The sequence below is a fragment of the Parambassis ranga genome, chromosome 3 (genome assembly GCF_900634625.1).
Source record: "Parambassis ranga chromosome 3, fParRan2.1, whole genome shotgun sequence".
In the NCBI taxonomy this organism is placed as follows: Eukaryota; Metazoa; Chordata; class Actinopteri; family Ambassidae; genus Parambassis; species Parambassis ranga.
This window is the reverse complement of record NC_041024.1, coordinates 9,655,806-9,681,378: the sequence shown is the minus strand read 5'-3', so window position 1 is coordinate 9,681,378 and position 25,573 is coordinate 9,655,806. Positions and strand designations below refer to the sequence as shown.

At 41.1% G+C, this 25,573-nt stretch overlaps 1 protein-coding gene across 6 annotated transcripts; it reads right to left on the bottom strand.

Moving 5' to 3' along the window:
- Window positions 1–3,198: 3,198 nt before the first annotated feature.
- LOC114433552 (LIM domain only protein 7-like) lies at window positions 3,199–25,316 on the bottom strand. 6 transcript variants are annotated; one of them, XM_028402190.1, is made up of 31 exons: window positions 25,212–25,316; window positions 24,949–25,049; window positions 22,163–22,233; window positions 21,681–21,750; window positions 20,577–20,683; window positions 20,064–20,094; window positions 18,239–18,352; window positions 18,034–18,166; window positions 16,923–17,076; window positions 13,972–14,031; window positions 13,167–13,335; window positions 12,307–12,455; window positions 11,915–12,095; window positions 11,469–11,733; window positions 11,107–11,390; window positions 10,324–10,629; window positions 9,254–9,368; window positions 8,544–8,705; window positions 8,237–8,412; window positions 8,078–8,135; window positions 7,936–7,989; window positions 6,929–6,954; window positions 6,712–6,819; window positions 6,543–6,623; window positions 6,201–6,367; window positions 5,781–5,833; window positions 5,512–5,683; window positions 5,245–5,430; window positions 5,028–5,136; window positions 3,889–3,991; window positions 3,199–3,735 (listed from the first exon to the last, which is right to left on the bottom strand). In XM_028402190.1, the coding sequence occupies exons 2-31, from the start codon at window positions 25,015–25,017 to the stop codon at window positions 3,713–3,715; spliced, it is 3,756 nt and encodes a 1,251-aa protein (XP_028257991.1). In that variant the 5' UTR covers window positions 25,018–25,049; window positions 25,212–25,316; the 3' UTR covers window positions 3,199–3,712. The 6 variants fall into 6 exon arrangements, with proteins under 6 accessions (XP_028257991.1, XP_028257987.1, XP_028257990.1 ...); XM_028402186.1 differs by having other exon boundaries at window positions 11,107–11,733; XM_028402189.1 differs by lacking the exon at window positions 5,028–5,136 and having other exon boundaries at window positions 11,107–11,733.
- Between the last annotated feature and the right edge of the window lie 257 nt (window positions 25,317–25,573).

Genomic DNA, 25,573 nt, shown 5'->3' with positions numbered 1-25,573 from the left:
AGAGATTGAAATCTGCAATTCTCCAGTGGCCATGTTATCTGTCTGCTTCAAGAACTCCACCTTGATTCCCCCCTGACCACAAAGCTCTTTTACCCATCTACTTCACCACTGTGTGCGTGTGTCCTTTTTAGTCTAGAGGCAGGGAGGGTGTAAATGTCGGCAGTCTCCGCTGAGCTGCTCTCGGCGCCCAGCAGCACACCGGAGATTGGTGCATCTCCCAGTGACAAAGCTGAGCCCTGCACTGTGCTGGTAAACTAAAAGGTAAAAGGCTGCCAGCATCAATCAGCTGCAGGGAACAGAGAGGAAGAGAGGGAGCATCCTCCTCCCCTGCTGGTAGTGCGCTGGGCTTCCTTTCACAAGAAGTGCAGCCACCCTCTCTGCCTCCCCTCTCAGGGCTGTTTGAAAGGGCAAGACGTGAAGAAAGCCAATTCCATCACTAAACCGTATTATGGTTCCTCAGAGTTAAGAGTGTCTGTGCGACTAAGGTCAGATATATTTAAGCTGAAGGCTGCATTATCACTAAAATAAAAAGTACTGCAGTATTTGGTCCTAATAACTGTGTTTAATATATCTTATTCACTCTTAGATGGATTGCTGTGAGATGATTTGTGGTTTATGACTCAATTCATGCAAAAAAATAATGAATAAGGTTCCTATTAACCTCAGCGGTAGCCTGTTTTGTATTCTGGGAGACTACTATTAATTTGCCAGGAAAAACATCTGCTTAACATCACCAGGAATTTGTTACTGCAAGCATGCGAGCATTTAGCTCAAAGAACCACTGTGCTGCCTCTGCCTTACAGGGCCCCCTGCTAGATATATATAAAAAAAACCTTTGTATATGAATTTAGTCATGATAACAGATGATATGAAGATCGTCATAACAGATCCCAGGTCGCCCTGCTTGGTTGTCTGTTGAAGCTGAAGTCTCTGCCTCTGTTTGGGCTCTGGACATTGTTACAGCAATGATGTTTGATTTCAGGCTCAGACCTGTCTATATTTCGTGTGCTTCTTCCCCGAGTGCTTCCTATGTCATCCAGATAATGTGAAGTCATTGTGCAACACATGACTGACAGGTCGACAGTTAGTGCACCATTTGTTGCTTGATAACCATTTCCTAATGTCGTCATCTTTTTGATGTGTGCATGAACACATGGTTTGATCAAATGATCAAAATTTTTGATGCTTTAATGAATTATGACTCATATGACATATCAAAGATAACAGATTATTGATTAAAAAGGGTGTCCAGTTTCGCAATGATACCATGTGTGCTAGATGCTGTTTTTCGTGCAAAACTCTGCCCACAAACAGTAAACACATGGTTAAAAATAGTACTGTAAATAGCTTGGGGGTTCTCCCATTATCTTGAGGTACTTCCCAAAACCCAAAGGATGCAATAAGACTTAGGATTGTTTATGAAGTGCAGGGTCATTTTTTTCCACTATCATGTTTTAAAAAAGAAAGAAGCAGTGACCGTGGCCCTGAGAAGGGAAAAAACGGTTGCATGTGCACTCTGGTCAGATCTTTCCCTTCTCATGGTTACTTATTGCCACTTAAACTTGTCAGATTTAGATACACATACTCAAAATCAATATTAATCCACTGCTGCCAGCTTGTTTGTGGTACAATGCCTCGCCCGCCTCCCCTACACAGCTCACAGGCATATTTCTGGTAAAGAATATATCTGTGAGAGTTTAAACTGAGAGCCATTCCTGACATGACAGCTCTGTCAACATTCAGTCTGCTTAATCTTTTAACTTATCAGCTAATGTTGTTGAGTATGTAGCTTTCCCCTTTCTCTTCAACCCTCTGCTCCTTTTAATTTCCTGTACTTGTGGTATTTGAATGGGTCAGACTGGAGTCACCAGTGTCATCTTAAACAGATGGGGACTGTCAAAAGCTGAAAAATGTCTCCACTTGTGCCTACAGGGAACTGAACTCTCCCTTCGAAAAGACCAGGTCACAGTAAACCATTAAAATGTTTCCGTCCATTTTAGGCCAAGAGCACTGAATGACCAATGTTTTTACATCTCAATGTATCTCATTCTAGAAAGCTGAACAAATACATGTACAGTGGTCACTGCGATGACCTAGATAACATCTCTGCTATTCACGCAGTTCAGTTTCTTCACCTCAGAGCTTTTGCACTCATCCGTGTTGAATGGTGGCAAAATAAAAGCAGAACTGTCAGTGAGCTTTCAGTGAACCTCAGCAGAGGAGTGATTTGTTGTTGGGACACAACTTCTTCATAATGCTGCTCCTAAACCTGTCATTCTGCTCTGCTCATTTACAGTTCATGCAAATTAATCTTCCTCATAAATCCAAAAAAGAAAAGTCCTCAGTAATGTTGAACCAACTTTTCATATGTCCACATTTTAGTGCAACCCTATCAGTCAAATTGTTTTACCATTTTTGAATATGGTACTTCCCCCTTAAAATGCCAGTGAGGACAGTGAACTTTCTCTTCCCTTTTTAACCTTGCTTCATCAATTTCCTGGTACCTTATTCATCCACAAAACATTAAAACATCATGTTTGTTTCTTTGCCACATATTAAAAACCGTTTTTTTATTCTTGTAGGAAATAAAATATTTTAAAAACTACTAAAGAAAGCAGAAATAGTTTCTTTATACTTGACTGCAGGTTACAGCTTCAGCAGTTTACATATAGTTCAGTAACTCCTTCCCAAATATGGATGTTTGAGCGGTTCGATCTGTGCAGACATGCCATACTGTATATAAATTATCTGGCACGGATATGGCTATCAACACAGTGAAAGTAAACAAAGACAGATAAGAGTAAGCCTGTAATAGAAGACTCAAGATGAATTACCACTGCAGTCTTTTATGTCTTAGATAAACAGGAGCATGACCCTAAGCTATTATACTTCTATGAAATGTTGCTGGGTTACACAAGTGAAATGTTGCATCATACAACAGACTGGAAGTCTAGCGTGGTGGCAGAAGTCTGTTGATATTTAAGCCGCTCTCTCTCTCTCCCTTTGGTTTATTGCCATTAGGTGTATTAAGTCATATGAGGAGAGGCTGTTTGTCACTGCTCGAGCAGTGCGAGTCATTGGGTTCATATTGAATTAACAGCATTTTCATTATTCAAACTGAACTTCCTGTTTTTTTACCATAAGATCACTGATGCCACCGTGTGGTAAACAAATGAATAACAAACCATTTTCCCAAACTGCAATTAGTGCATTTTATTTACAAAACAAATGTTAAGATAACATGTGAGAAATACATGCATTACATACACATGAGTGATTTATCCCTGTGTGCACCTGGTGACTTTACAATAGAACAGAAACTGCTTCAAAGTGCTCCTATAGCCTTAGTTAGATTAACACCCATGAAATATCAGATTTCTTTAATGCACTGTTGGGTAAAGATTCAAAACGGCAAACAGACAGCAACGCTTACATTAAAACAGATCAAACATTAATGACTATTATATCTTTATTTCAAATCTATATTTTCCTCAAAATAAATTAGCAGAAAAAAGGACGGACAAACTACATACAACCTGTCTGATAAAAACAGCATTAAGCCTTATGTCTGTGGATCCACAGGTTGATTTTACACGATGTGATGTGCAGAAACTACGATGGACAAATGACTGTTGGTTGTGTGGATTATATTTTCCACCATTCTTTACTCAGTGTTTTCATTTACTCTTCAATATGGAGTGCAGCCTGTTGATCACATAGGAAGGTCTCCAGTGGCTAGAATGTGAGTAAACATTAGAAATTAAGAGTTTCCCTAAAGAAACTAAAGACAAGCTTGATTTTCAACATGGTTAATGAGCCTATTTTTGGGACAAATCCAAGGCGTTATAATCAGTGCGACAATCAGGACAGTGTCTCAACAATACTCACACTTGAGTTGGAAATAGCAGGGCTCACAGTAGGGCTTCTCATTTCGGATTCGAACCTGGACTCCGTTCTCTGTTCCTCCGAGGTGTCGATGGCAGCCCACGCACTTTACAGGAAGACGCAGAAGTGAGAAAGGAATGAGGGACAAACTTAAGAGAAGCTGACCTGTAAACGTGGGCCTTTTCTGTGTAAAAATCACTTCACCAGATTGTCCGCCACCAAAGCACAGCTGAGCTCTGTTTCTTTGTTTTCCACCAAAACACAGACATTATATAAACATTATGTGAGTGTTATTTTTGACTGTAGAAAGAAGAGATAGAAAAACTTTTACATCTATATGATAATGAACCACGGCCAACTAAACGCGAGGGTCCCCCCCGACTCAGTGACACGTTCACAATAAGTATCTAAAAGTGAAGTGGGACAGTGAACTGGCCTCTCCCACAACCGGCCCCCATTTCATGCACAAAACTAGGAACTCAGGCTACCTCCACACTAAGAAACTATATACAGTCCACGACATGTATTTTAAGCTGTCACCTGGTTTGGGTAATTTGTTCTTTGACACAACAAACAAACAAATAATATATCAGGTAGTTCCTGAAGTTTCTGCCAGTTTCCACTACAGTATTTAAACCAAAGGAGTCAATAACATTTTCTAAAGCACTGTAATTGTGTGTAATACATCTGGTAATTAGAATATTTGTGTGGATGTAACCCCAGAAAGACTACAGTACTACAGTGAGTGCAGAAGCTAGGAAGCAGGCTGGTTAGCAAACACAGGAGCACAGAGAGATGCTCCAGATGTGTCAAGCCGATACTGTGTGGAATACAGACTACAGATATGAACCTCCTGCTAATGACCTCACTGACGGTAAGGTGTGATCACATTAGCATTAGATTGATAAGTAGTCAAGTTTAGCAACTGATAGAGAATATATTTTCTGTGCTAAGTGGGATTTGAAAATTAGGTTTTCAGTCTAGTAGTATATGTTCCTTGACCTTCCACAAGAACAGATCACAGTTTAATTAACACATGCACAAAAACGGGAACCTCTCATACAGAAGTGACCCAAGTGTCTAATTACTTGCAGGAAGTGGAGCTATTGTGACCACACCTTAACCCGGCCATGACCTCTCACCTGGAAACAGACAAGGTGGAAGCAGAGACTAAGAGCCTCTATGACCATGGCTGCCCCACCACCCAGGACACGCTCACATACACAGCAAGTTCTCCTTCCACTGACCATCCTGGGGCAGCACATGTGAAAAGTGTGAGGCCAAAATGTATAACAAGATGCAGAGACTGGTAAAACATGCACAAGAGGGATGTGTTTGAATTCCATATGAGTTGTGTACCTGCTGTGATGAGAGGGCTCCATGGGTGTTTTTCTCTGGGAGGATATTGCTCCAGTGCTGTAGCGGGAGGAGGCGTTTCTACTCGGAGCAAAGTAGGCAGCAGCTGAATGCGGACGAGGGTAGCTGAATGTAGAGCTTGAGACCGGGGACTGACGTAAAGTGTCTAAGTTGTCCAGAGACTCATACCTGCAGATAAGTCATCCCAGTTCAGATAAGAAGGACTGAGCTGCAGTAAGTCCAACCTGATGTTACAAATATTGGATCTACCTCTTCATGGGAACCCCTACATAGACGGGCTCCTTGTAGAAACTGCCGCTGCGCTGGCGTATCCAGCTGTTGTCGGTCAGAAGCTGAGTCCTTTTCTTCATCTCCTCCAAAATCTGCTGCCTTTCTTGTTCAGCTTTGGAGGACGACTGTCCTTTTCTTTTCCTCTGGTCGCCTGGACCAATATAATGTTTCAAAGGTTTGGTCAGTATGTTTCAAAAAAAGGAAGAAAAAAGGTCAGTGTCACAATATGACCAAAGGGGTGTACTAACCTCTTGCCTGTTTGTGGGGGCCAGTTAATACTGGCGTGGACAAAGACTTAGCCCTGCGAGAGAGACATAGGACTTTATGTCAGATCACTTCACAATTTCATTTGAATAAAGTTTAATAGAGCAGACTGGCATGAAACCCTGGATCCTTCATGTCTACCACTAAAAACTGAGGTAGAAAAGTGAAAAGTGGGTCAGGCTTGTTCTGACCTGTGTGCAGGGGACAGCTGAGCAAAGCCACAGGAGCCGTCAGCCCTAAAGTACAGCATAAGCAGCCATAAGCCCCAGCAGAAGCAACAGGTAGCAGCCACGGCAGGCAGTAACACAGCAATAATATCCAATGCTTTTTCCATTATTTTTGGTCTGCACTACATGAATATTTGATACAGCAAAAACAGAAAAGGGAAAAAAAACTGAATTTACCAGTCTTGTTCAGTAATCTTATCAACTTGCGCTCCTTGTCCATTACTCTGTGGTTTTTCTCTGTCAGGGCTCTGCTGCTCTTCACTGGCTGCCTTCAACGAACTATTCATTTGCAGCTGGCAGCTGGCAAGATTCTCACCACCAGTGTTTACCTCAGAAAAGTTCAGCTTCAAATAGAAGAAAATTATATGTGGATAACAAGTATGACATTAAAATAGCAGAGAACATCTGTGTGACGCTGTCAGAGCTGCTGGTTAAAATAACCACTTATGTAAGCTATGTTGTTAACTTTGATATTTGTGACCACACACTTAAGGACAAAAAAACCTGGCCAAACATTACCCCTGACTTCCTGACTTCTAAAGCCTCCTGCTGTGCCCTCCACTCTGCCTCCATTCTTTGCTGGTCCTGCTGGTATTTCTCCTAACACACACACACACACAAAGCAACACAGTTCTAACACCAGTTGAAAAAAATTCCCCCATTGTGTTTGTAAAAGAAAAAAAGAGACCTGTAGGAGGCGCTCCTGCTCTTCCTGCCACTTCTCCTGCCGCCTGCGATCCTCCTCAAGGTCCCATGACCAGCTGGATGAGGAGGGGCTGAGAGATGGCACCTGGAGCTGGAGGTACACAAGCAGATTGTGGACTCAAACATGATCACAGGGCTCTACATGCATAACATATGGTTGACCATGCATAAACACATTCTTTGATCAGGTGGTAACTTACGTCTGATATCGCAGATTCTGAGCCTCCTGTGTGAGAAAGATAACGGTTAGAAAAAAGACGCACAAACAGCTACTAAACATAAATAAGTTGTATGTGAGATCATGGATGTCATACACCACACAAAGATATACAAGAAGGGCGATAATCCATAATGCTGTAAAAACACACCACATAATGAATGATGCAGTTATGCATCATTTATTAAAGACATTTGCTCATTTAAATGACACCAGATAACTCTATCTTGCCATTTTATGGATCTAAAAGCGGCTCGAACAGCCCTAATAGAGGTTAGAGCCGCTTCAAGATCCCAATCAGCATGTTTGTATGTAAATGAGCACTCCTGCTAATGTATGCCCCAGTGGAAAGATGCACCGAGAAAAGGATAAAACAGCAGAGCAAACATTTAAGCATGCAATATTCAATAAAAGCATAACACATCATATGACAACAAACCACTCACACTTATCATTCTCTGCAAAAAAGAACTCCACACAATGCAAACATTTACCACACAAGTACACCCATGAGCTGAATCCCGCAGAGCCTGATGAGAGAAGCCATTGTGGGCCAGACATCAGATTCATTAACAACCACAAAGGACTTCAGTACAAATCAGTCTTTGTGCCAAGTAATGATTATTGGAAAGTTTTGCATTCCAGCAAACATTAACACAAAGAACATGCTATAGTATAGGCAACTATAGTAAAAGAGCCAACTGTTGCCAAAGACAGTATATTGTTATAGACTCACAGAGCAGTAGAGTATGGATGTGATTAGTGCTGTCTGCTCTGAGGTTGTAAAAGGTGGTGCCAAGTTTAACCATTAGGCTAAAGAACTCCTTATTTGTCAATATATTATGTAGAGTACTAAAGTGTATGTGTTTTAATTAACAGTCTTGTTAAAAACCTAAAAATGTACATTTACTGCAAAAGAATACTCAAGGTTTCCAAGCCAAGCACCAGCCACCAAAGCTGCTAAGGAGTCTGAGTTCACACTGATTTTACCTTTGAAAAATTCTGCCCTCCTTTTATGATTTTTCCTAATAACATTACTATAATCTGGCGAGAAATTACATAAGCATAAGTTAATTTTAAAGGAAGACATGTTTTTTCCAATATTGCCTATAGCTTATGCACCTGTGATTACCTTTACTCGTGTTTGTCCTGGTGCTGACAGAAAGCACTCCATCTTTACCTTGTGTAACCTGGGCAGGTGAAAGAAGACACCACAACACCACAGATGAAGCTGCACTATGAAAAGTGGAGATTTTTGAATTGAAATGTTAATTGGCTAAATGTGGCTCACATTGTCTGTCTGCCCATTGAGTTTGGAAACTTGTGCGACTGCCATTTCTGTAGAGGCAGCACTGTTGGCATAGTGATCAGGGCAACCTATCAGAACAGGCGCCCCAGCAGTCAGATTGATGGTCACCCTGCTCTGGCCTGGCAGACTGTGATGACTCCCTTCACTGGTGCTCCAATCTAATTAAAAACAATCAACCATCAAAACTATGACCATGCTGTGAGGCAACATTTGTGACCGCTGATCAGCAGTTGAGAGGTTAAACAATCACAAATGACTTCAGGAAGATTTAACAGGTTTATTATGTTACCCTTGTTGCCATAGCGTCTGATATCCATGGTCAGATTCCCAGTTTGCAGGGCAGATGCCATTTTACCCTTCCATTGGCTGTAGGTCATGTGTGCCACAGAAACTCCATCAACAGTTACAATCTCATCATCCACATACAGCCGGCAAAGCTCCGCTGGACTGCCTGAGGGAGGGAGAGGCATCGGGAAAAATGAAGAAACACGAGAACATGACATGATGACATGATGAAAAAAAAAATTAAAATCACCACAGCTTCAGGAATTATTTGTTCAGCATTAAGTGAGAACAAGCCTCAGTAGGTTACCATTTCTCACTGAAAAGTGGGCCAGTAAACCAAAACTACACAGCAGTAAGTGACACCTCTCTCCATTCTAATCCATTATTTATGGCTTGAGTTTTAAAATCACTGGTTACATTATGGAGTTTTTTTTAATACACAGACAGCAAAGGCACACAATGCCTGAAAAAATGTCCCTGCTGATGTGTCATTTTTATGACATTTATTTTTTGATATGACGGTTCTCCTCCTAAGAATAAAAAATAACTTCCCTCTTCAGATGCATACTGACCCACTAACATAATTCTCTACGCCTCTTTAGTGCCTGACTTGTGAGACAAAATTCCCTCTTTGAAAAGCAGAAACCACAATGTGAGTATAAAGCATATCGTTAATCTTATTTCACTCCAACCTAAATTTATCAAAAGTCTTACCAGGTAGAATGAATTTTATTCTCGTCCCCGTAGAATCCCACTGAGTGTGGAAACCAAAGTCAGGTATGCTGTTGGGTTTAAGAGTAAGGCTCACTCTCATGTCACTGTGATCCACCTGAAAGACACACACACACACGCAGTGTTAAGGTGACACCCTGTGATCTAATGTCCTGTGCTTCCTGGTGGAAATTAGAGACTCTAGAGGCCTGCATAGTAAAGTACATTCTGAATTAGTGGTTTATTATTAGTCTGGTGTCAGAAATGCAGAGTCAGTGTTATATTAATGCATGTGGTTTTAGCTGATTTATTGAAAGGTGGGTCTGACATTGCTTCCTGCCACATTTACATAAATATGAAAGATGGGTCACTGAGGATTTGAACAGATTTCAAGCCATTTCAATATCTTTCATGAACTATGCACACCCACATGTGCTCTAACCACTCCTCTGGTTAGACTGGACTAAGGTCAAAATTATCCGTTGTACCTATACGTATCATCCTATTGCTTTTAATGCTGCCTAACAAATGTAGGATCAGAAATGCATGGGTGACTGATCCAATACCATGTTTTTTTAAGGATAAGACAGTGAATGTTACTTATTTGCTGACATGTTTCTAGCTTTGGATACATTACACTCCTGATATCATTAAGTACTCCTCAATCAAAACCAAATAAAACCTGCTATTAAAACTACAGTTGTGGAATGACAAAGGGATGTCTACATTTGTGACATTAGCCAGAGATAATGTCTTGTCACCCAGTGGTCAATATTATGCAGTGAAAATGCGACTAACAATCAGATAAGTCTGTGTTAAAAACAATCCTGAATGTTTCATGTTATTCACAGAAAACAACCATAAGTTGAATGATAAAGAGGAGTTTCTCCTCTGCATGCCCAGATCAGTGTGAAAAACATTCACTTTTATTATTTTTTTCTAGATATTTACCATTGAATGTGATTTAACACTCCACATTATTGTTCTATTGTCTAATTGGTCTAATTAGAATCAAAATGTCCTAAAACTGTTCAGCAAGTGCATGCCAGGGTGCTGAAATTAGTTAAACATACCTTTGTGAAGTCATTGGATGGGAGAGTTGAGCTTTTTCTGTGGTGGGACTGCAGGTTAGTGTGAGGCTGGGGCAGTATCTGTGTTTGAATGGATGGCTGATAGTGATGGCCATTGGTTTGAAAGGAGGCCTTTTTCTGTTCTGCACCAGTCTGCATCAGCTGGTTGGCTTTCTTTTGTGCAGCTGACAGCGAGTGCTGACCAGCCAGGAAGACCGTTGCACTTTGTCTTTTGAGAGACGATTTGGTGGGCGAAGAAAGAGAATCCTCTCTCTCACTGTTCAACAGCAGGCCCTGATTGTCGTCTACCTGGAGACAAAGAAAAACACAATGTGTTCAGAAGGACAGGGCACATGTGACAAATTGCACTGTGGCTGATTTAATGTCGGCAGTTTTTTTTCCCTGAACGATTACACATTACAGTGCAGCAGCAGGTCTATTATTAATGTGGTAACACAAGCATACCTACATATAGTAAACACACACAAGATCACATGTCCATGCATATACACAAAATGCTCTTACTCCACCAACAAAGGCCTTTCCTGAGCCATTCAGCTTAATTTTACCACTCCAGGCTAAAAATAACATCAGCTGCTTACAGAGCCACAAGCACAAACTTAAGTGTCGTGCAGATTCCTACAGTCATCACGCAGAAAAGCTCTAGACTTATACTTTAAGTTAATACTATGAAGAACACCACAGTGCTGACTTACGTTGCTGACATCATATGTCTTATCTGTAACCTACTAAAAAAAGCAGGAGTGCAACAGCCAAGGAACTCACATTGTGAAGTCTGGGTAGAGAGGACACTCTGGACTGCTTGGTCCCAAAAGGTCTTGCTGTGATTGCAGACGAGAGGCGGGCTGAGCCCTCAGACCTCCGGTAACCTCTTGGAAGGCTAGCTGAGCCGGACCATGACCCAGCTCTGGACATATACCTGTGGACACCTTCCCCCTGCTGGGTATTGTCTTTCTCTGCGGCTGGTTCCCACGCTGATTTCTGGTTCCCGTCCTGGGACCTGCTGTTCCGATGCAGCAAGTCCAGTGCATCAACTCCTGTCTGATTCACTGGACAAAAGATTTTTGGATCAAGAGAGAATTTAGGTTTCTCCTGACTTGACAAGCATGAAGGAAAAACCTGATTACTGTTTAAATATGCGGCCTTGTTTGGCTGCAGCGTTGTAACAAAAGTGGAGACTTGGTTTTTGAAAACGCTTTCCGACTGGGCTGGTTTACATGTGGACTGGAGATTAGCTGGACTGCCCTGGGCTTTGACATGTGTCTGAGAGCTGAAGGGATTGTCCAGAGAAGGTGTGGTAACTCCTGCACCATCTGAAGCCAGGGAGGCAACATGTGTCTCTTCTCCCAAAATGTTTGCATCAGAGGCAGGCATAGTTCCAAATGAGGATCCCTGAGAAGAAACAGGGCAAAAGTAGCAATAGATTTGTCATCTTAAAAAAAAAAATCTTATTTTGGCTTTGAACGAGCCTTTTCAATTTCTTGTCGGCAGTTTGACCACAGTTATAGCAAAAAGTAGCCAGAGGCAGTCATTTAGGTCAGAGAGGTAATACAGAGCATGGCTGTAAACTTACCCGAGTGTGGGCTGAGTTATGGGGGTTAAGTGGAGCTGTGGGGCTGGAAGGTGTTTCAATGGCGTAGCTGCGGGCCAGCAGAGCTCGAGTATGAGGCCGCAGATCGCAGCTGGAGGATTTAGATGGAGGAGACGTGGAATAAGGACGAGGGGCTGGGTTATGCCTCCATGGTGATTGGTCTCTGGAGAGTTGGCATGTAAGGGAAGAGGAGCCAGTGTAATGAAAGGAAGCAGAAAACATGGGGGAGGGATGTGTGTCAGATTACATGAGTTGACTGTTATCAAGCAGGGTGGCTTTTCATATACACAAACACTTAGATGGAAACAGGTGTAGCAGCGCATTAGTACATACTCATGATCTGCAAGTACATTACAAACATAGCACAATGATACCTCTTGATGGGTCCAGCCTGTGGTTCATTCTTCTCTGAATTTGTCACAGCTCCATTTATCATCTGGTTAATGACATGCTCTCTGTCTTGCGACATCCTGCGGAGGTCAGACTTGGTGCTCCTGCGACGATTCTTCCACTTTGTCAAATCCTAAAACAAACAAATGAGTCGGTAACACTCGTGCTCGTGCTCATAGAATTACAATTTTAAGACATCATCATTATTTTAATACTCTGTGACACTTTTTTGAACAGATCTGAAACAATGCCTGGAAACAAATGATTTCAGTATAGCAGACAGTTTTACGTCATGTGACTGAATTTCCCGGGATTCAGTCACAGGTGTATAGTAACACATAGTCAGGGTATACCAGGCATTGGAACGAGTCGCCACGTCTCGAGTAGGCACTTGTGATGTTATCAGGTCTCAATTCTCCACTCTATATGCAAATAAGGTGTTCATCACTTCCATTTGTGAAGACTAAAAGTGGATTGGGTTTGCTCTATTCATTTATGTGTTCCACACAAACTCAAGATGGTTTGACATTTGTCAAGTTTTTCAGACAAATTTGCAACCACACTGCTAAAAAAAATGAAGCTGCACATGGTTCAGAGTGGTTAGATCCCACTGTGTACCTGGGACAGATTAGAGTTGTCCATCTGTGATTTGATGTGAATTGTTCAGTAACATGTCAAGTCTGCTTAATCTTTATAGGACTGCATTTGAAGGACACTTTTAACACTTTTAAACTTGAAACAGAGGACAACAACTTCTAAAGAAAAAAGCTCAGAAAGCTCTACAACAGCAACTTTCTAGAAAAAAGGCTTCTCAACAGATGTTTTGTTTCAAAACTTGACTTACCGCTTGCCACTGAGCCTCACTCTCAGTGGCAGCAGTGCTACACTTCCTCTTGCTTTCTTGACTCCACTGCTTTGCCAGGCCAACATCCTGCTTTTCATCATCAACGGATTTTCCATCAGGAACTTTACGCACAGGGTAAACCATCGGGATGTCACTGAGGGATTTACTCCTGAAAGACAAAAAACACAGATGGGCAAAAGAAATAATGATGACAGGCACAGAGCAAACAATGGACATCAATAATGCTTAATATTGCATGAAAGTGGCACTTTTGAACAACATGCAGCCTAACAAGCATGATCAATAGTTGCACTGCAATACAGCACAACGGTGGGCAGTTACTGTACGTGCTTCATGTCTCACACGCCACAGTACTCCTGCCTCCAACATGGCACATTCTGCATTCAAACAACAGAATCCTTAGCAAAGTGCAAGCAGCAGAGAAGCATGCAAAATCAAGTACTGCAGCAGTGTTAACAGCAACAGATGTTACTGTCTGGATAATAACAGCCATGACAAGTAATAGCAACCTGCTGTTTGGAGCAGAAGACGTCAGATGTTGTAGCTTACAGCAGCATTTAGCAGGTTGTGCATCAAAACTGTGACACACTTTGATGGGAGGTCCCAAACTGTGATCACAAACAATTCTGCTGTTACTCATCTATGAAAAGGCAAACAATGTTTGCAGCATAATTTCCTCAATAGGCAAACTGAATGCAGACTAAAGCGTACCTGGATACCAGAAGCAAAGCAGATAATTCAGAGCAGCTTCGGACACTTTTTGCTCCAAGCTTTTATGACTTACCAAATCCAGCCAGGGTTGACCTGAACTGGCCTCTCAGGCCTGACCTGGACTTTATAAGCTCTACAGAACCAGAGAAACAAAGGCTGATGAACACTATTATGTCCCTATGACAACACATTAAATGTGTCAGTACATAGAGCCTTAGTATCAAAGCTCAAACACATAAAAAACAATAAAAAGAACCTCATGCAGCATGAATTAATCAATTAGACAGTTTATTGACCCAAGATGACGCTTTATTTTTTAAGGACAGTGCTTTTTTTCCCCCTCACAAACAGTGAACTGAAAAACATTAATACTTGCACACAAAGCATTAGGAATATTCTGTTATGGCTACAATGCATGAGTCACGTCTAACCATTATGAACAAATGAGTCACTCGGCATGATGCTGTCAAAATGTCATCAGCACTATAAAAAGATTCCGGAGCTAATGCCTGATGGTGACCTCAGGAAAAAAAACATGATAAACAACACAAAGTTAAAGCATTTTCTGATTACTCCATTAACAGCTGGTAAACAGACAAATTTACATATCGTCTCCAAAAGCTGTAGAATTTGGTGAGGCATTAAATTACAAATGCAAAATTGACACTTTGCCCCAGATGAGATAGTAGAGTAGCATGTTATAGCTCATGTTTACAGAGCCATGGATACAATATTTGAAGCTGTGTGCCACTCGGTATGGAGTCAGGCTTGAAGAGGGTTTCTCCATTTCTGAGGCTCTCCAGATGTGGCAGAGATATTCTGCACAGTCACAGATGTCATGTGCCAGGAAATGAAGTCAGACTCTTCTCCCTTCTGGTTTCTGGCTACAGTCAAATAAAATGAGTAAAAAGATGCATGAAACACATGGTTTATAGTAGCAGTAGACATTTAATGCAACAAGGGAAGTCTTACAATGAAAAGAAATGGCATCAACAGTTTGCAAACCGCTGTGTTCAGTGGTGTAAGCTTGTCTCATTTTATCTTACAAACTATTGCTAGTTAATCCCTTTTGCTCAGCAAACTAAGATTTAGTTTGCTTTGTGCGGTGCAGTTAAGCTGGATTTCTAAGTCAAAATCAACAGCAGACATGAAACCGCATGCCGCTGTCACTAAGAAGGTTATTTTAGCATTACAAAATAAGCATAAGCTACATTACACCAAAGAATTCAAACTCAAGTCTGCAAATGTTTGATTAATTGTTGTCAAAGCAAAGCATTACTCATTTCTAACACTTAGCAAACACACAGTCAGCTTTGCCTTGTATTAGTTTAAAGTAAATTTGCCACCACACTTCAAATGTTAACACTGCTTTGCATTAGAGTACCAAAAAAGAAAAACAGACCTTAAACGGAGCATTTTACGATACCAGGGTCTCCTCTGGGAACCAAGGTAGATCCTGCGGACACGGCTTTCTTCTTCAGGTGTCCAGTATTGTGGAAAGAAGCGGTCATAGTTGGGGTTGGTAGATGTCTGATGAAGGGTCTGCTGCACTCGTCGGAGATACAAATCGTCTAGCACGGGGTCGGCCTCAGTGTAATCATCCTCAGAGTCTTCCTCACGCAGAGCTTGCAGGAAGAGCTCTTCATCAATGACACACTCAGGATGAGACAGAGTAAGGGGCGGTTGAGGAGACAAAGGGGTGTCTTCCACTGTGCTGCAGTAGAGAGTGACGACCCACGTGTGTGTTCTTTGTGATTACATTCAACATAAAAGATAGATGTGCTGGAATGATCTCACAAAGCTGATGATTAATGCAGGTTTCCAAGCAGCAGAGTTGAAGGTACTGCAGCAGAGTTAGAGTCAAACCAAGCTCTGACATCCACAGGTTTTTCCACACAACAGCTCTACTAAATTAAATTGTAGTATAAGAAATGGAGCAAAGCCTTAGTTCAGGCAGGCCATAAGTCCAGCTCAGCCTAAATTCCCAGTAGGTCAAATGACTACTAGTGCAAGCCCCTAGTCAGTTAATGGCTCAGCTGATTGCTTTCTACACCTTTAATTGGGGTGAAAACAAAAAACAGAGCTCAATTTTTACTTCTTTAACCATCTGTGCCGTTTGACTAAAAGTCTTCTGTTATCGATGCCTGTTCTCTTCTTTAATCTGCTGCTGATCACCTTCCAAGTGCAGCGCTAACACAGTTCAGAGCATCAGTGAGGCCCCTTTCAGACAGGCACTGCTTTCCATTAAATCAAACTGCATTCGAGCAAATCCGCATCCCGAGTGAACAATCACCCCTGTCTCTATAACTTATTTTACTTTACTGATGGCAAAAGGAAACTTTCCTTTTCACACCTCTGGTAAATGTTGTGTGTAAGGTCAGTGTCAGAAGGTGTGAGAAACATAAAAGTGATAAATGTAAATGACGGAAAGCAGTCACTGTCCGATTGATGGAACCAACAATATTGCGTGTCCCATGAAAGAAAGATGATGTATTAATACAGTTTTGGTGGTTATTTAAAGGGGCAGTTAAATGACTGAAAGAATCCATCATCACATTGTTTCTATGACATAATATGTTTCTTGTCCATAAGAAGAAAAAACCTTCTATATGAAACTTGAGAACATGACAATTCTGACGTATCATAAAAAATAGAAAACACAGTTGCTACCTAGACTATGAATGGCTGCATGCACTTGTCACATTAATTAAATTGGACTAAGGTGTAATGAGAAGAGAAAAATACTTGAGTGCAAATCGGTATAATAAACTCCTGCGACTCCTAACTGTTTTGACAAGCGTGAAATGTGATGTAAAATAGGGTTGAACAGAGAACAACCCCTCTACATTCCCCTGGATGCCCTTATCTAATTTTTTTTTAAATCATAATCAGAAAATCTAACACTGACATTGAAAAACAATGTTATTAAATGCAGAGATCTTTTTCTGAGAGGTCAAATTGGATAAGTGAGTTAGTAGCTGTAATTGAGCTTTCTGAGAGCAGCAGCCAAAGTATTGGTAGTACCTGTGCAGTGGACTCGCACAGCCTGCTCCGTTCCCGTCCTGTCCTTGTTTTCGTCGGAGAAGCGGTGTTGGGATATGGCCTTTGTTTTGGTGGGCTGAGGGCTGCATGCTCTCCATCTTGAACACCTGCTCAGCTTCTGCGTCACTTCCACAACCTGAAGATCACACAGACATTACGGAACATGAGTGACAGATACAATAAGAGACAGGTGAAAGAAAACAAAAACAGTTAAAAGTGGAAGGCAGAGCATCAGAGAAAAACAGAGAGAATCCTTCCCTGGATGTCTAAGTGTCCACACAGCCAAGCCTTCAGGGAGCATCGGGCCAAGTATTTCACCCTCTCCCATCACACACACTTTTATCACGGCAGTGTGAAACTTGACACAATCTATCACTGACGTCCACCGAGCCAGGCACGACCGCACACAGACAAATGACACACTCAGATAAGAGGATCAGTTCGGAATGCTGTTGAGCCAACAAAATTAGATTTATTAAGCATAATCATATGGCTGCATATAGAATCAGCGGCTTATGATAATCCATGAGTTTTTATTTTTTGCCAGTCTTTTGAAGATGGGCAGGTTGACAAAAGTTGTAAGGTTTTAAATTTAAAGCAGCTTGAATCGTACGCATTGTGTGCCATAAAAATCGACTGAAGTTAGCATGCTAACCAGCTGGCAGTAGATCATACCCTGAACAGCACTTTGTAGATGGAGACTGGATCAAAGGTGCATCTATCCTGCCCTCAGTCACACACGGGGGAAAAAACAGCTCTGCTTAGAGAGCCAGTTCACTTTTAAACACTTTATAATTCTAACACCCTGTCGTTCATTTTGATGGACAGGTAGTCAATAAATTAAAATGGGTTGAAGCGGCTTGTGTTTCCTCACTTTCAGCACATTTTTTGTTTTAAAATAAATTGTCTCTTTAGAAGAAAACCTGGAAACGGCAGTTATATAAAGACCTAACAACTCAAACTGCATCCAAATAATGAAAAGAAAAAGTGTCACTTTTGGCTACAGCAGGTGATTGTAGAGTCAAAATGTGTTTTAACAATTATAATGTGTCAAATTATTTAAAAGAAAATATAAGAGAATGTAAAAATATACCTTCACTGTTTGGGCGGATGGCCCATGTGTCCAGAGGTTCCATGCCATCCACATCACATGAGTTGTCTCTTACATAACTAGGTTTCATGCGCTGACATTCTTCCTGCTCTCTGTATCCACCATCATCCAGAGACTGTATTTAGAAAGCTGGGTTAATGAGGGTTAAAAAAAAACAAAACAGTTCAAAGCCTAAAGAGCAACTTACCTTGGACAAGGCCAAGCCTAACAGTCCCTCAAAAGCCTTGAAATTGAGCTGAGGACCATTGTAGAATGGATCCAGGTTTGCTTTACGACCCAACCAGTAGATTGTGATCAGAACCTGAGAAAGAGTCGACAAAGACATGCAACACAACCACATAACACCACAAAATCGGGGTTACTCTTCTCTTAGCCGTCAGCCACAACAAACACCAGTGAGGCCTTTAACAGGAACGCTTAAATCACTGTCTGACAGTTAGACAAGCACTTGACAACCATTAGTAAAGATGGCGAGTCAAAGCCTGTGAAATATGCGTCTCTACTAGGTACTGTCTTACTAGTCCAGTGACAAGTCTTTCATACAAAAGACTGTGGCTGTGATGCAAAAAGGAATAGTATGTGTAGGAATTTCCCTCTCAGGGATTCAACAAAGGCCATCACAGCGCAGTCAGCAGATTCAAGTGTTAAAGGATATATATTTTTAGTGGTAGAGGTAAGGATCCACAGTGTCTGTAGCAGCTATCTTGTAAGACACTGTAAAACATTCAGATAATATCTCCGAATCAGTGCCCCATTGTAAAGTAGCAATGTCAAAGAATGATTCCAAACACACTATGATATTCAGTTCAGACTCATTTTTGTTTTGCTTTGTGAACCTGTTCAAGCCATTGAAGGTGAAATTTGTTTCGGCCATTTGTATGAGGTGAGAATAAACAGGAGTAAATAGCTTATGCATGGGGACAGTTCATTATTCCCAAGCCATCTGTAAAAAAAAAATCTGCATGTCACTGCATCCACCAGGTACTCATAGGTTAATCCAATATTTTCCATGCATCATTTGTCAAATTATGCAGGAAATTCAATCACTTACGTACCACCGTCACTGCTTTGAAAAAAGGCTTTAGATTTTAGGTATAAAAAGTAAAATGAATAGGAGTCAATATAGCAATAATAAATATGTGAACATGGCTTGCTGTGACAATATTTTTCATAAATAAGAGCTTCATCAGGAATAAAGCACACAGACTTTACATGTTTGAGAAGAGTCAGAAACAACAGAAGGAGGAGAGGCGGAGGAAGAGGTAACAGCATTAGAAGAAACAGGAGACAAATTAGCAGTGAGAGCAGCTGGGGATGTATAGCAACTTGTACTGTAAACAGCGGCTCTCGCCTTTGTTTTGCAGCTTTAAAATGTCTAACTGTGCTTCCACTCTCTATCTGGTGGAAAAACCTGGATGGAAAAACAGTGGATTTCAATGGGTGCAAATTGACCCTAATTGGTTAATTCAAAGAAAAATGTTACGCCCAGTTCAAATAGAGAGCGCTCTGACAAACAGCCTCATTACTGAGTCCAAGTTGTCAGCTATTGTGTAATTCAAATGAGGCTTCCCAGATAACTAAACAGCATCATGGGCTTCCAAAACATGTAACATACCAGCAGTGCACACAAGCGTGTACACAGAGTGCTCACAAGCGTGTACACAGAGTGCTCACATAGAGTTCCACACGGTGACACAATTTAAGAGTACATTTTAGCATTATTAGGATTTTGAGTTCAATATGTAAAGTTTAAGATCGATTAACATTCTCTAATTTAACACACTTAGAGTTGCAAATATCTTCTCACAGTCAACCAGTTGTCCATTTCATGTGTGCACTGAATGAATCCTGTGTTTGCACTTAGTACAAGCATGGCTTTCAGAGCAATCCTGTCACTTAGCAACAGGGGGCGCTGGTGTACAGAAAAGTGAAGAAGAAGGAGAAGAAGCACTGAAGGAAAGATGTGTTCATCGGAATGTTTGGCTTCTCAGTTCAAGAATAAATACACTTACATTTTTGAGTCGTCTGTTGCTCTCATCTCGCCTAAAATAAAAAACAAGAAATGAAAATCTTTAAAGGTGATGGATGCACCTTCAGCTGAAAATTACAGATATATACTGTAGAGTGACAACACTAAAATGCAATAAAATACTGTTCAGGAAATCAGATAGAAAGCTGTTATGGAGAAATAAAGACTACTGTGACATCTCCTGGCTTCTCATTTGCAACCCTCGCTTAATCAGCCATTTATCAGGTTTTATAGACAACTAGCTATCAGCTCCCACAAAGGAGAAGCTTGTCAGGCTTAGCTCATCCCTTTATCAATGCAAAGTAGCTCATTCATATTCCATTAACCTTTTACCAACACAGGTACTGCAAGAATATTCAAAAGTGCTTAACTCATCCAAAATAGGAGATTTATTCAAGAATTGTATTTAGCTAGCTGTCAGAAGTTAAGGAAGCCTTTTACGTCTCCTACTTTCTACAGAGCTGTGTTTGCACATTGACTAGCACTATAACTGTACCTTAGTGTCACACGAGTGGACAGGTCCTGCAGGTCGCCTGGGTGAAACAGCTGCGAGTCATTTAGTCCCAGTTTTCCACAGGCTTTCAGAAAAACAGTCACATTATCCTAAGGACCAAAAATTACAGAATCAATGGGACAAGCTGCATTACGTCTGAGACCACTGTTGAACTTGACAGTAATGATTTATGCACACTGCATTCAGGTCAGTTTAAGTGTGGTTCCCAGAAAAAAAACAATTAAACACCAACCTGCTTTCTCTAGCTTCTTTAGCAGCTGTTTAGCTATAACTTAACGTAGCAGCAGTCTCTCAGACATTACATTCATATTCTAGGCTAAGCATAGCTACAAACAAGATCCCATACTGCTCTTTTTAAAGTTAATATTACATTTAGCAAGGTCAGATCTGCTCAGACAGCCACTGGTGGCAAAGGAAACTGCATAATTTAAAGAAAAATTATGTGATGATCAACTTTTCTGTTACTTGTGTATTTAATGAAATAAGTGTTCAAATCCCAATGCAAACATAGTAGAAATTGACCCCAAACATTGACAATATATTAATGAACAATATCAAAAATATTTACTTAAGAGTAGAAAATCAATACTGACACCCAGGTTAAATACCAGCATCCATGTTAAGTATACCTAATTTGTATCCACTAGATTAAAACATGACAAAACCATCAGTACGGTTCCTTCAGGCTGTTAAAGATTCCAATTGTCGGCTGCATTTGCATCTCTCTATCACCACCACCACCACCAGCACTCCTGCATCCACTGTGGGCCTCTGTCTAGTTATTGGCCCCTAATGAGAGGCTGCAATTGATCTTCCCTTGCTCTTGCTCTAGGCCATTTTGGCAATTATACTTGTATGAAGCCAATGAAACATACCCTGAAGCCAGAAAAAAATGCATTAATGTCCAATAAAAATAAAACAATAAATATTCAGTAGGTTTCAGTTTCATTTAAACAACAGCACCGCTGTCTCCTAACAGGAAACCACACAGTGTGTCAACACTTCCTGGCTAGCAGGTGCTTTTCTTTTCATTATATAAACACACATACACACACACACAAATCATGGCTAAAGTCTGACACTTACCAGGCCAGCAATTGGAGTAGAAAGCCTGTTCACTCTCTTGATGATACCAGGTTTCAACTGGTTGATTAGGCTGAGAGCAAAAGCAAGATGTTATTATAAAATATTCCAGCTTTACACTTTTTGACAATGTGACAAATACATAATGCCTCTAGAATTCTATTCCAAAAAGGGTCTAAGGTTTAATAATCCAGACTTTAATTTACAAAAAGAATGCTACACTAAAAGAGGAAATGCATGACTGTATGTTAGATGAAACACCACAAGAAACTTTCAATTTCTAAGTCTATGCCCAAATGCTTCAGATGTTGGCTTCTACAGAAGATGATGCAGTCATGTGACAAAATGGTGTAATTCAATCTTGAAACTTTGGTTGAGGGCTACAGCTGAAAGCAGGCTGACTGGTTAGCCCATTTAAATCCTCCTGCTACTCACAGACCTGTATGTGTTGAAGTGTGATGTTGTCAAAGAGCATCATTACTCACTTGCAAAGGAGGAGTCCATTTTCCAAGGCAGCACGAAAGTCATCGCAACTAAATGACTTTCCTGTCACTTCCTAGAGAAAAAAACAGAAAAACATTTTATTTACTGGTGAGATTTGTACATTTGAGTTTAGCAAGAGTGCAAACTAGGGATGCCTCAGTCCAACTTTTCAATCCTGATAATAATACCTGAGCTTTGTGTGTCTGTGAAACCAGACATTTGATGACATTTCATTTGCAGAGACTGCAAGAAGCTGCCTGAAATACAGAGGTCAACACTTGAAGTGGATCAAAAAAAATGTATCCTGAAGTCGGCGCATCGTGTGTAAAGTAAAACAAGCACGTTTTATAGACCAAAGATGGCTGCCTCAATCAAAGCATGTAAGGCATTTGCTCTGCAACCGGTCAGCAGTGGATAACTTTGACAGGACAGGACAACTTAGTGCTGGGTTCCTGTACTTTCTTCATCTCAATGAATTACAGCAGGCAAAACGATCTACAGTCATAATGTTTTGGATAAATATATATACATTCGCTAGTAAGAACCTAAAATTTAAAAAGGAAAATGCCTGAAATAGCATCACAGTATCAACACAGCATTGCCAGTGATGAGCACAGTTACACAAAAAATTCAAACCAAGACAGACCCTGAATAGCAATGCAGCCGATTTAAGTATTTTGATCAAACTTATTGGGTTCATTGATCAATAGTGGGTTTGCACTTTATACACTCCTGCTAATGTGCACTTAAAGCTTTTCACTTGCAGTTTATGTAAAAACGACTTTGGCAAAAAACAGACGCTGGTTACAGTAAATCAAAATAATCCTTTTGTCCTGAGTGCAGCTATTTTTTTTTGGTAGTTGTTGTCAGCCCTAAAACAAAGTGAGTGAAGTGAGCAGGGGCCCATTAAGACTTTTGTCTCAATAGCATAAAAGCACATAATTACAACAAGTCTACACAGCAAAACAGTCACACAAATGAATATATGTGTACATGAATTTTCCAAAAATGAGAGTTTGTCATGTCAAAACAAAGATGACAACAGAACCTAAATGATTCTGCATGGCAGGAGCAAACACAAGGCAAGAGGGCTTTGTAATGAGGACATAAAAATGAGACTATTAAGTTTCGGCTCCATAACTAACAGAGGGCCCCAAAAGGCTATTCTTCTCACTAATTAGTCCCCTCAGGAATCCACAATCACAGCTCATTTTTAGTAGAGCTGGGCACAGAGCAGATGCTTCTCAGTGGAATCAGACAAACAATGCTGTGCAAGGTTAACACAATAAAACACAATGTGGTGCTGTACTGTCTGTACTGTGGCAGAGAAACTTTAATTGCTCGTTTTAAACAACAGTCTCAAAGAAACCACTGATTAAATACATTTCTAACATATGGTCTGGGTGGGACACGTAACCTTCTGTGGACTGTGTGGACTTTCCAATCAAAAATAAGCTACAGGGAATTATAATGTGTTTTGAGGTAAGAAATAGTCTGGATTTCATGAAGCTGCCAAGATGCTTCTGTGCTGTTCACCTTTTAGAGCTAACAAGCTAAATGTGCAGGACGATGGAGGTGAAGATGCATGCATACAGTGTGCCTTCTTGGACATTTTGCAGCAGTAATGGGTACAAACTGAGATAGCAGCTAGCACGTAAATTAAATGTGTAACTATGTGTTTCTTGCCCAGTTTATGGCAGGAAGGTGCCTTACCATGACCCACTGTACTAAAGAGAAAACTAAATTATTTAAAAACCACTACATTGCTTTAATAATCTTATCATAGCGAGCAAGAGCACCTGCTGCAAAGTTGAGCTGTGCTGCTTCACTAAACCAAAGTGCCTATTTAGCTACATAAAGCAGAAGAGGCTGATCCTTTTTTTCCCTCCTAGCAGGCACTGACCAAAAATTCACATCCAACTGCTGCTGCTGGGATTGATAAATAGGACCAACTGTAGTAACCTGTAGCAGGGAATATTAGTTCTGCTAACACATCCCCATTGTGATCCTATCAAAAGCAAGAATTTACAACACCATTTAAAAGCAGCACGCCTTGCTTCATTGCAGTCTAAAGCATACATGCCCCATCACTGCTCAGCCATCCTTTCATTCATCAGTGCAGAGCAAAGTAGACAAGTAAAAACTGGCACGGGCCTACTGCCAAGAGAGCTCTGGACAGACATTCTCATAATGATCTCCAGCGACATTAATGGACCCATTTAGTGTTGGTCCACATTCAATGCCCGCAGTCTGCAAGTTGTATTCATTGGTTATGATTTAAGGATGCTTGGACAGGAGCAGCCTGAAACAACTTAGAAACTGCTGTGCAATAAAACCACATCCTACACCAACACCGTGCAAGCATGGCAAATGCCTGCCTGCTGCCACACAGAAGCAAGCACAGAGCTACAATGCACCTGAGCAAACCATCCATTACACTAACTCAATATGCAGAACAAGCCTGCTTTTCTTTAAACATTACCTAATTATCTGCCTTCTCTCCATTTGAATTTCCTCCCTGAAGCCCTTCGAGTGCACAGGCAAATAATTTTTTTTTATCTCAACAGTGAAAGAGGAGGCTGTTCTTCAGAGACAGGCTCCTACCTGAGTCTTATCAAGGTGGGTTTTGCATATGGACTCAAAGACATGTCTGTAAAGTGGCCTCACTTTTAGGTTCATGAATTTGAGTCAAAGCAAAGTTTTTATGGCTGAAACGGCTGCTACCACAAAGGAATTCCTGTCCGCACATCTGCTTGTGAAGGAAACGTGTGATCACATTAAAGTATACCTCAATCCAGCGTTGAGCTTCGCTGAATGCGTCTGCACAGTTGACACTGGTCTGCTGGCGCCACTCCATCTTAATCTTCCGAACAAGCAAACGGCACAACTCTGATGGAAAAGCAAAACATTTTCATTAAATCATCCAATTACGCCATGATCCACCGCCAAGATTCTCTAATAAGTTCAATTAACGTCAGCAAACAGCAGGAAAAATCCTGCAAACTGATTAATAAAAGCACGCACTCATCAGGCGGCCCTGTGCACGCTCACCTTGCGCGGTGTGTGGAGCTGCTCACCGGTGGAAGGTCCTCTTTGATTGACATCCAGTTTATCAGTGGACGCTCCGCACCTAAGTGTGTGACTTTCCACCACAAACAAGTTCCGCCTATTGGGTAGAAGTCAGAGGAAGGTCCCCCGCCCACTAAAAAAACTACCAGCAAAGTTACAGAGGGGAGAGGAACCGAGAACAGAGAGACTACAGCGGGAGAGGTGAGCAGAGCGTCACCGACCCTCTGGCGGCCTGGTGGTGAATGACGCTGATAGAATGAGCTGAGCACAGAGCTGCAGCCTGTTACACATACAGTTATAGATATTACAGTTTATGATTTATAGTTTAAGGCTTTGAGGCACCA